The 12,279-nt window shown below is 37.8% G+C and overlaps 1 protein-coding gene across 1 annotated transcript; it reads right to left on the bottom strand.

The window, feature by feature from the left end:
• Window positions 1-205: 205 nt before the first annotated feature.
• On the bottom strand, window positions 206-12,013 carry LOC101858896 (glutathione S-transferase kappa 1). The gene is made up of 8 exons (XM_005109124.2): window positions 11,556-12,013; window positions 8,596-8,677; window positions 6,744-6,844; window positions 6,272-6,400; window positions 4,841-4,876; window positions 3,385-3,501; window positions 1,929-2,022; window positions 206-606 (listed from the first exon to the last, which is right to left on the bottom strand). Exons 1-8 carry the CDS (start codon window positions 11,619-11,621, stop codon window positions 560-562), a joined length of 672 nt encoding a protein of 223 aa, XP_005109181.1. The 5' UTR covers window positions 11,622-12,013; the 3' UTR covers window positions 206-559.
• Window positions 12,014-12,279: the final 266 nt, after the last annotated feature.

The raw sequence follows: 12,279 nt of genomic DNA on the forward strand, positions 1-12,279 counted from the left end.
CAGGATTAGTGGAAGGTCTGCAGAATTCTGTACTCCGAACCTCAAAGATGGGTTGAATACCTTTATAGAAACAAGTTATATAGCTGTTAAAGGAAGATCACATTTCATGTTTTGAGTGAGATTTGTTTTGTTCTAAAAATAGAGATGAGAGGAATTCATACAATAACACAACCAGAAACTTGAAAGCACATGACAAAAACAGTAATCACTATGATAATCTTGTATATTTGATTACATATATGGCAAAATAGACAAGTGCAATAACTTTACATAAATTTCATCATACGACACACAATCAGCAATTTGTTACTATGTACCAGTACCGACTGTTTTCGCATGCCTAAACCACTTTGTAATCAACCCGCTGAGCAGAGATCATGTGTGCCTACAAAAAATGTTCAGTGCAAGTGTGAAAAGCAGTGCGTAAACATCTCAACTGTGCTTTACTTGAGCTTGTAATTTCTCATTCTTAAAATTTGTATAACAAAAACAATAACAATCAACAGAAATATCTCTGGCAGGACAAACAGGCAACCAGGCCATGTCACCCTAAAAGACTTTACAACTTGCTTGGGCTACCAGGTTTTGGACCTTCCCACTTCAAACCTGCAACACAGAAAACAAAAGATAGATTAAGAAGCAAGTCAGCCTGCCAAAAAATACAGTAAAAAAACATAAACAAAGATGTTAAGTGAGCACCAGGCTATGTCACATTAATCCTATGACTTGGCCTGTTTCAAGCTTCTTTATGACAGATTTATTTTGTCCTTAACTTTGTATTTCAAACTTTTTAAAGATGGGCTTCGTTCTTAACTTTACTAACTTATCAAAAAAAGTTTGTAAATGACTTCATTGATTTTTCATTTGACTGGTTTCACATGGATATTCTACATTTATTGTTGTAAGTCAAGTGCTAGTACTAGTATTTTTTTCTCTAAAAATGGACTTATCCTGGTTTTCATTAGACTGCTTCAAATATATATAACTTGTAGCAAAACATGTTCTAACCACATATTTATTCTGATCACAGCCGGTGCAACTGAAGCTGTAACTGATTTTTATATACATGGCAAAGTTTCATACTCCTATTTTTCATAGACCCAAATCCAAAGTGCATCATGTTCATTATTTTGACTGACAACAGTTTCCTCAGATTTTGAATTGGGTATCAACAGTCGACTACGGATGAATTGTCGTCGTTGGGAGAGTGTAAAAAAGGTAAAAACAACCAAAGTTCGACTCAACAGTTGGGGACTGTAAAGAATAATAGGTAGGTACAGGGACACAAGCAAAAGATCAACATTACTAACGGTTAACTCAAGCAAGTTCAACACAGTGGAGTCGACTGTATTTAGAATTTATGCTGTGTGTCATCATTGCTATCCTACTACTATAGGCTCTTTCATACCTTTCACAAAACAACTTTTTTTACTTGAGGTATAGAAGCTTACAGCAGCTGGACCACATACCACCCACCACACAGAAATTGGAAAACAGCCTTCTCTTACATTTAGTTTTAGTACCAGCCCTCCATAACCTCAGTTGGTATCATGCTGGACTACGGAGCAGACAGTCCTGGTTCAAATCCTCGTAGGGGGATTCTTGAACTTGGGTCATTTTGTGGAGTTTTCAAGGCTCTTACCCTATTTGGCTCTCTCATATCAGAGTTGAATGTTTAAATTCGGAGGTCCCACTTCATACATAACCTTACTGTTCAAACGAGGGTCATTGAACCCGTACACTTACTTACTAACTTACACATACGACAGGAGTGATGAAAAGGGCAACTAGCAAAGAGGACCTCAGTAATTTTCTTCTTATCTAAAAATAGGTTACGTGCAGTTCAACTCTTAAACCTCTGTACATGATCAAATCGGTTTAAAAACTTTTCTGGCAACCCGAAAAAAATAAAAAATCCAGAAACATACCCATCATATGCGCCATAATGGGAAACCTGTCACAGCCAAAGACCCATTCTTTCTGACCATTCACATCAAACACGATTATGGGAGACCCAAACGCCTGAAAATAAAACACAAAATATATTGCCATTAGCTGAAAATCGAGTCCACGAAAAATACAATGTTTTAAAGAAAAAAAAAGAAAAAAAAAAGGAAACATGGTCACAATTATCTCCTAATATGATCATTATCCTTTTGCTTAACTATCCCAGATAGAGATAAAACAAAGAAATTGAAATATAGATAAAAGGACAGGAAGGAGAGAAAAAAAACTTATTACCTTAAGGTTATGTCACTGCTTCTGAGAAAGAACATGTTACTGTACTAAATTATTATTGTCATAAGGTGAGAGTGAGACTCATTGGACTGGTAAAAAGTAAACAGAGTACTTTCATCAGCTTCTGCAGAAAAAAAGTAAATAGTCTAGTACACACATAGCAAGATTGGTGAAACATGGAAATCGTTTTGTTATGTTACGAATTTGGCTATGTAGGCCTATGTGTTTCAAATACACAAAAGATATATATACATGTAAGAAAAAATAAGGGACCTGAAAGTCTGTTTGCTATTATGTGCATGTTTTGTTACATGCATGTTCACTATGTACCTGCTAGCATGTACAAAGTATTATACTAATCATCTCAACACAATGCAACAAAACATGCATGTTTATATATATGGATACAAGTAGACACATTTTTAAGCATACCCACATCCAACCAAAGACACCCATCCTCATTCGTGGGTGGTTGGCAGGTGCTCTGGAGTGGCTTGCTCCTTCTTTCCTATCTAATATGTATCATCCTTATCTCCCCACCTTCTTTTTTTGTGTTTGTTACTCTCTTATAACAATAACGCCTCTAATCTTCGGCCCTTATATGACCTACTATGTCGCAAGTGCCAAAAAACTCTTACTAAAACTAAAACATCCCCATTCATCCCTTTCTCACAGCCCTAAACTCATGAAAAAGTAAATTGTAAATCTATGGACACATATAAAGTAGGTCTATATTACATGAGCGAAATGAAATAAAGAGAGTGATGTGGACACCTTATTTACAGTTTATAATAGAACTCATATGATTCATCGAAGCAGCAGGTTCAACCCAACGACAGCACTGGATGTGTTTCACTGGACTTGTTGTCAAATGGACTGAATGTTAATATTACTGTAATAATGTTCTGAAAATTGTTAAACTGTGGGTCTCTGACTTAAAAGCCTGCACCTTTGGCCAGTTTACGCTCAAGTTTTACAGCATTTGCAAAACAAATAGGTCATATAAATACCGGGAATGATAGGTGTTACTGGAGAGTAACAAAGAAAAAAAGGAGAGATAAGAAAAATAAATGTTTGATATGAAAGAAGATGCTATACCTGCATGGAACATTGTATCTGACTCCATCATGAAATGGTCTTGCTTACCCCCAAGTCCAAAGCCTCTTGTGTTGTATCCCTGAGTCTCTTTTTCACTTCGTCACTTTTAACTCGGGACAAAAAGGACTCTGTGATGTCTTTAGGCAAACCGGCTGCTGTTGCTGCCTGAATTTAGAGACAGAAAAAAACATTAACTATCAAACAACTTAGTATTCGATAAGTATGAAGAGGGAAGAGTTTTTTCTTTTTTTCTTCTCCCCCCCCCCCCCCCCGGCAAAAAAAAAGATAATTAAAAAAAAAACAAAAAAACTTTAATGAAGAACGTGATCACAAAAAGGTTCCTGTAGTGAAATATGAAATAAAATGTTTTCAACCATTCTCTTTACACACGAACTGCCTCTCCTATAAACTTAATCATTACCAAATAATTGAATGAAAAACTGGTTTCTCTGTGCTCGTGAGGTCTGTTTGTCTTGCTTACCTCCATGCCTCCATGAAGGGGGGAAAAAACTTGGAATATGTGTTTGTGGCGTGCTCAGCCTCATGACTTGGTCACCAACATATTTGGTTGCACCTTACATGATAAAACTATTCTATTAAAAATCACTCACTTTTTCAATGACTAGTTGGTTAATATGATACGCTTGTTCTGTATTTTAAAAAAAATTATTTTGCATTTTGTGTACCGGTATTGATAAATCAATAGTTTGGTTGTCTTTATTTTTGTATGCATTCGGTGTATTGTACTGAGCAAAAAAGTTATCCAGCCCACACTTGTCATCCTCTTGATTATCTGGCCCATTTTTCAAAAAGTTTCGTGACCCCTGGAATAATAAATGACTGAAAACACACATTCATAACATACATACAGTTGTTATTTTCTCCACCTTGCATCCCATACAAATAAAAAATCAAGAAAAAGTGGGACCAGCTGAACAATATGCTAAAAAAAAGGTCACGGCAAAACAACGGCTGCTTACTTTGAAATCACATTATGGCTCAACTTCACTTTAGTGAGAACTGAACGAGCAGTTGTCGGTTGGACTGATCAATCCAATTGGTCAGAACATGGCACAATTATTCAATCTTGTATTTTGGCAAATCTGAAATCCATCCATTTCTTTTCATACTAACTCTGCTTTTCAACTTAAAAGAAAAAAACCAACCCCCCCCCCCCCCCCAAAAAAAAACCCACCTCCAAAATTAAATGATATATGAATGCAACCAATCACAGACTTGTAAACTCTCATGAAACACATGTGGCACTACGTTTTTAAACTACAGTGGAGTCTGCTTTAACCGAAATCAGCGGGGGCGGCAGGATTGTCTTCAGTTTAGCCATTTTTTCGTTTAGAAAGATTGCTAAAAAACTCCAAACTAGTGAGGAAAAATTGGGGATTCTATTTTCTTTTGATTTACCCCTGTTTTTGGATTAACCATGTTCAGTGTTCTATTTAAGCAGACTCCTCTTTATACCAACAAATTCGGATTGAAAAATTCTTACTGCGGCTATTCCATCAGGCTGAACGATGTCTTGTTCCTGCAAAAAATAAAAACAAAAACCATATTACCAACAAAAAAATCTACTTTTCACAATACTGTTGTAATTGATATTCTATATTTGGATTACACGCTTTTCAATTCTCACATTACTGAAAAAAGATTCAATACGCAAAGTGAAAGAAGTACTTTCAATATTTAAGACTAGTTTTTTTCTAAACAATTCAATTTAACAAACCAGAGATGTTAGAAATTCATAAAGACTTACAAGAACATCTTATAATTTTCCCGCAGATTAAAGTTTCTTGCAACCTGCAACTTTTACCAACAAAGCGTAAATCGTTATTCCAACTAAAAAGTAACGTTTTTATAGTCAAATTGTGTATGATGTAAACAGTGTAAACTACTACAAAGCAACATTATAGTCTAACTACCGCTGAAGAGTAAAATGTGCATGATTTTGGTAAGTTATTGACTTTTATCAACATAGCACTAAATGTATCTTTTGCCACAAACCTCAAATCTGTTTGTTTGGAGAATGACTCGACAACGGTCTCTGGGACTTCTCTTTTTAAAACAAAGCAGACAAAAAAGTGGGACATTTAAGAAGTTGGACCTACCAGTTGCATCTTCGAAACACCCTCTGGCCCAACTTTGCTTTCTTTTTCTTTTTTTTTACTTCAGAGCACAACAAATAAGCTAGAACACAGGTGTCAAATTTAAGGCATGTGAATTTTAGGTAGCCCATCCTGAGAATTGCTGTAATGCATGACCTTACTCCAAACATTAACAAACTTATTGCAGCTCTGACATATGGTATGCAACGCTAAAATTAATATGCCATGATTTGAACTTTATTTTATTATTTCAACCTTTGCCTGTCTTAATTCATATCACTGTTTAAAAAATTGACTTTGGTTCCCTGGGCAATAGAGGCTGACACTCCTGAACTATAACAATCACACAAACTTGAAAACAGAGACCTGAAGAAAGGAAAGCAGGCAGGCAGACAGGTTGAGGCAGTGAAACACCACCTGTGCCACCATTGGACTAGATAAACTTAATTTAGGTTTCTTAATTTTAGAAGCACTTTGCTTCTTTCCACACTTTCTTTCTTTTAACTTTGTCTTTTGATACAGGCCACAGAAGGGATGGTAATCATATCACAACTTCTATTTTCAGAACTTAAAAAAGTTTCCTCATGCAATTTTCTGACACTGACACAACACACCACACATAACTGTTCTCATTCACCTACACAGAATGTCAAAAGGCCGAGTTAACAACCAAAAAGGTCACACAAACCCAATCATAATCTATTTAGTTGTCACTGAAACATAACACATCTAATGAAGTCTTCCAGTCCCCCCCCTTCAGTTTTGTTGAAGGTACCACATTCAATACAGTAAGTACAAAAGTACCAAATTATACTGACCCTTGCCCAAGCACGCATCCATAGCTCGCGGGTAATTTGCTCCAACATTTCCGGACGCTCCATGTCAACAAGACAAAGAAATCTCTGTGCAGTCATAGACCCATTGTTAAACATGAAGTCAGTAGGATCCTGCCAAAAATAAGAAACACGAGAGTTATTCCCAATATAATATGGGTCCATTCGCTGAGATATAATTGAAAAATAATAATCTTTTATTTTCAGGAGCCTTGGAAATCGAAGCTTGCTGCTTCACACGCAGATGGAAAAAGTAAAGTTATTAGGCAGAGGCAGGATTGCTTAGCTATCAAGTCTACATTTGGATTCACAGAAAAAAAGTCAATGTAAGTTGAGAGACACTTCACCCACCAAAAATCCCACTTTACTCACATCTCTCACAGCACTACAGCAACCCACCCATTCACACATATGCTTACACTTTCTTATGTGTTTATATATAAAACTGAAAATTTACCGGGGGCACTTTGTATGGAACATCAAAATACTTGGCTATTCTTTCAGAATCTTTGAAAGTGTAGATCGCTTTGTTTGGGTTGGCAGCAGGTGGTTTGTTCCCTGGGGAAAAAAAAAAAATTCATTAAAATGAAGCATCAAAAGAAACAATGAATCAATTACTAGTCTGCTTTACAGAGCGGAAAGGACAAGAATCTGCTGGGTGGTGAACCTGTTGAGGGTGCACAACACGTTGTTGTTGTTGAGGACTGGAGTGTCTGTCTGCCTACCCAGAGAAGAGGCCATGCATGTTGAGGATAGGAGGGTACAAGGGTTTTCATGAGACTAAAAGACCTGACCGCTCTGTGACCATGTAGTTCCAGTAGGGTTCAGACTGCCCATTTCCTGCCACCAATGACTACTGGCTATAGTTGTCCACTCTTGCATGAGGCTTCGGTGAAGGGGAAAGTCATTGGATGGTCACGTCCAGGGTCATTGTGCCTTTAAAAAGAGGACCATGGTCAGAAAGAAAGTCAGGCATTCTGCTCAATCCACACAGACATTCTCAAACTGGCTGGTTCCTTCTCAGCCACAGAGGGTGTGCTGATAAAGAGTAGTAGAGTTTGAGACCTCTGTGTTAGATGATCAAACCTACGCTTCAAAGATATATGTTGTGTAAGGAAGTCCAAAAGCTGGTGGAGATAAACAATTTTAAAAAGCTAGCAGTCCAGAGTTGACGGCGGCACTGCATGAACCTAACAACAATTTCCCATGGCATAAGACGAGCAGAGAATAAAAAGAATAGGTAGGCAGGAGAAAAGGACAGCATCAAAACATCACAAAACTACCCACTTCTTCAACCAATGCGTCAGAGACTGCAATGATAGGGACAGGCTATACGACCACTTCAGGAAATGAGCTTTAAGATTGTGACAAGTGACCAGTACAGCACAGCATACCAGCATCTCATGGGATGAACAAATGCATCTTCATTAAAGCAAAAAAAAGTTTATAACTTACTCAAATTCAATTATGTGCACCTATCTTTCCATGTCCTCCCCAGATGCTAAGAAAATGATATTGTGAAATCAGGCTCTTGTCAAAATGAAACAAAAATAACGACATTTTTCCATCTACAGGGCTAATTTTCACCAGATTTTTTTCCCCTCTAGCACAACACCTTTAATGTCCACATTTGAGTGTGGATTTTACAGAAACCCGTTGATCTTTACTTTATTTTTATCCACCGCTTATACCCTTTTGGGTGTAGCCGGAAGAAAGAGATGTCTCTCTGCAACCAGTCGGAGAGCTTGGGTCAGGGGGATGCATCGAGTTGTTAATGTTTACCCGACTCCATCTATCCAGTTCTTTCTAGGTCGCCCTTTAGCCTTGTTGCCATTGAATTTTTTGATGTAGGCACGTTGTACTGGGTGGTGTGTTGGTAATCGCATGACATGCCCGAAACATTTGATTCTTTGGTGTTGGAAGTGATGCATGTTGATCAAAGGCACAAAAATGTAACTTTGCACTTTCCAAGTACACTCAAGCTTTGTAAGTTTCAAAACTTTGAAGGCCATTTACTCTCTAATTTTATCTCTCACGTCAGACAACCCCATTCCCTTCAATCACAAATATCTTGATGTCTATTCAGATAGAGAGATAAGTATTTTTTTTCATCAAAAGCTAGACAAATGAACAGCGTGCCCAGAAATTGACGATAGTCTGAAAAGTTACGTGACACATATTGAACAGAGTGTGAACAGATAGCTTTTAACAAAAACTTAATTTTCATTTCACAGAGTAATTAGAATATTAAAAAAAGGCATGCAACATGAACATTATGCCTACTATATAATGTCTACAACAATGATCACCTGAGCCTTGCATTATTCCTCCCAGAAAGAAAGGACGCCATTTTATGTCCAGGTTCCATACGTTCTTGTATCTGCATAAGACCTGTGAAGCGGAAAGACACTTTAAACCACTAACTAAGATTAAAACACTTAAAATGAAATTTCCAAACTATGGCTGATAAAGACACCTCTTTTCTTCGAACAGTATGCATGTCGGTATAAATGACTAGGGTACATATATTCCTCTCCAAGTCACAACAGACACCCATACCGAATCATGGTAATCACAGTGACTGACAAGAGATGGAGAAGACAAAGCCAGAGCCTTTTATCTTTAAAACGGAAAAGAATACAACTGCAAAGCTCTGGATAATTGTTAGAAATACAATAATGATGCCTACACAAGTTTACGTGCTCAGTGCCAATTTAAAATACAAATCGAAGTTTAACTCCGCCTTACAAATGTATTCACTCCCCCAAACTCCTTTCTCCCACGGATGTGACAAAATAAATTCATTCCACACAGATATTGATCTCATATTTTCTGCATGTGATGCTCATACTTTACTGCTACACTACAGACTGTGGCTTTGGACACATGCACAAAATTTTGTTTTAACTAAACAGTCTCGTTCTTGCTGGTGCTCAGAAACAATCTGACCCAAGCACTGTAGGTTACTAAAATTTAACTTCTACTTTTGAGCTGCTTTAAATGAGACTTCTCAGTCCCCAAAGTCAAGGAAGTTACAGTTTAGCCTTAGCATGACCATGGTGAAACCAGCAGGATGCGGAAATCTTTTCATTTTAGTTTTAGTAAGCTACGGGTTTTGCTACATGTTTTGAAAACAAAGTCAAAGAATAAAAGAAATATATATAGCCTACATAATGCAAATTTGATACATACAAAAATATATATATTATATTGTGAAAGTTCGTCACTTTGGTCACCTAAGACTTCCGAACCACTTAACTTTCGAATTTGAAAAAATTAACGGTGGTTCAGAATCATTTATAGGGTGCACAGTTATATTAAGGAGTCTGAAGTCACTGTAGTTTAATTTTCATTTTTCCATTAGTTTCGTTTAGATTTAATTTAGGAAAAGTCTGTTTTCTAAGACGCAATAGTAAACAAGTGAGGCTTCTGTTCACAAGCAGTGTGCACTGTTCCACAATGACTTCACAATTGATTCTTTTGAGTCCGTTCATTGAACCGGTACCCAGCTCGTATATATATACATAAATATAATTTGATTATTTTACAAAAATGAAAAATTGCAACCTGAAATTCTGTTCCCCGTGTGCCTGTTTCACTACGTCCATGTCCCAATGTACGTAGAGGGCCTTGAAGTTGTGTTTGCAGCGACAAAAGGATCAGAATTTATTACAAAGTTGAGCTTGGCTTGCTTGAAGGTGAAAGAATCCCAGCTTTCATTTTTCAAGCTTTCATTTTTCACATTTGTAGCCTTGCTGAATGGGTTTTTTTGTGTTTGTTTTTGCTTTTTTGTGTGTGTGCGAGCGCGTAGGCCTACAGTTACTGCCATATTGACTACTCAATGCAAGACTCCATTATATCATTACTTTTCAAAATGGTGTATGACAGAGTTAAATTACACTTACAGTCAAACCTCATTTTATACTGCCCACCCCCGCTTACCATCAGGTATTCCAAATGTACGAAAAGAATCCCCTATATAAGCAGTTAACATATTATTTGTGCCGCCATCCACCAACTGTCTCAGTTGTACGGTACTTATAAACTACTGTAAATTTACCACATTGTATCGCCAGTAAACGGGCGGCCAGAAGTGCACAGTACTCACAAGGCTATATTAAGGTGCATGGCACACCAACTCGGTGGTTACTTTACACACAAGTCTCTACGCGCAAGGCCAAAGTCTAGGTCTAGATCAAACGCTTTTCGGCGATTTTCTCCCGCCCCGCACACCCCACCTCCTCACCTTTGTCTTGTAGATTTCCAGCAATATGGATCTCCAGTGATGTGGTGTGTCACAAGCGAACACAATACAATGTGTAATTTAGAAGAGTACAATTAAAATAAAAACATAACTTTGTAATTCAGCATCAAACTTCGTTCCCTGTGTGAATTCGAAGACTAAATTTGATGCACTGATTACGAAAGAGTTATTATTTTTAGGCGTTAGTCAAAAAAAATTGGAGTAAAAATTAAGTCCACTTTAAAGCCATCTTGGCCCCCCGGCAAAATGACTGGCATCGCCAGATATTAGCTTAATAACTTAAAGGCTGATGATTGCCCACGGGGCTTTTATTTACTGAGGACTCAAGTTCAAGTCGAAGTGACAGTTCGAAGGAATTTTTTAACTCATTTTAATTCATCTAGATAGTAATTGGTAAACAAGTTTCCTTGATGTTGGGTAGTCGGTGCTACCACCTGTAATTAACAAAGGACATGAAAACCTCGTTGTACACCAGTTCAGCTGTACTCCCAACTTCATGCTTGTCCAGGGGTATAGGTGGTATAAAAGGGGTTCGACTGTTATTTAATACGCAGTCCATATTATAACTTATTTGTGACCAATTATCCAAAAGAAGAAAAAACGGAAGGACTTCCGTAACGAGCGACCACCCCAACAAACACAATTAAGAAGAGACCTGACCCTAATCCTGACTCTGACCTGACCCTTGAACCCCTAACCCTACCCAATCCCAGCCCTAACCCTCTAGGCCTATTTTACTTCGTTTCATTGTGGTTGCTCGTTACAGAATTCCTCCCGAAAAAAAATTTAACAGTTGTAAAAGCTAAGTAGGCTACTCTAGTTTTTAAGCCTACAGGGAATCCTATCTCCTTGCAGGGTCCAGAAGTAGAACAAAGTTGCAACTGCAATAAATGCTGTTTTTTGTTGTTGTTTTTTTAAATAAAAGCTACTGGGCAATTTGGAACTTCTAAAAAACCTGCAAAAATGTTTCCACGAAACTGATTTGATTTAGTGGAAAGTACGTACCTCAAAAGCAAATAGGGAATAAGGTGACACAACATCATAGAAAAACTGAACTGTTCTTTTCGACATGGTGGTGAGGTTTCTGTTCTAAGTTCACTTCTAGATCTAGATCTAGATCTAGATCTACCTCTGCCAGAAAATGAAGACTGCAACTGCAAGAGACTGAGGCTGCAACAACAGCAACTGAGGCGAAACCGTTGACACTTCTTGCCCTACAGCCTTGCCTTATTCTACGATCACAAGCAAACTGCACCAGCACGGGACCAAAGTAGGCGACCAAGAGCAGTTTTTATGTTATAGTTTTAGACAAAGTGCAACTTTGACTGAGGAAAAAAAGAAAATGAGTTTCTTCACTTCAGGTCGAGAATTGGGCTTTGGCCCGTACCGTAGGAGGCACTTTGCACTCTGAACGGGGCGGGTGGGTGTGGACTTCGGTCAGAGGTCGGAGAGCCCCACCAGGATTGCCAGGTCTCTGGACTTGCGCCAGGCCAAGGCTAAAACATTTGCCAAATTTCAAACTGCAACGTCAAATTCTCTCATATTTCCCCTGTCCAATTCAATTAGCATCAAGTTCAAATTCAAGTTCTACAGTTTAATATCGTTCCTGTTCTATGGTATCTTTTCTAGACATCAGCAGTGCTGACTCTATTTAGAATCTGCGGCGATGACATTTCATTTTGAGAAAGACAGACAAACTAAAAGATGATATTATAAAAAGACAGTGGAA

Source organism: Aplysia californica, unplaced genomic scaffold, assembly GCF_000002075.1.
Source record: "Aplysia californica isolate F4 #8 unplaced genomic scaffold, AplCal3.0 scaffold00749, whole genome shotgun sequence".
NCBI classification, from domain to species: Eukaryota; Metazoa; Mollusca; class Gastropoda; order Aplysiida; family Aplysiidae; genus Aplysia; species Aplysia californica.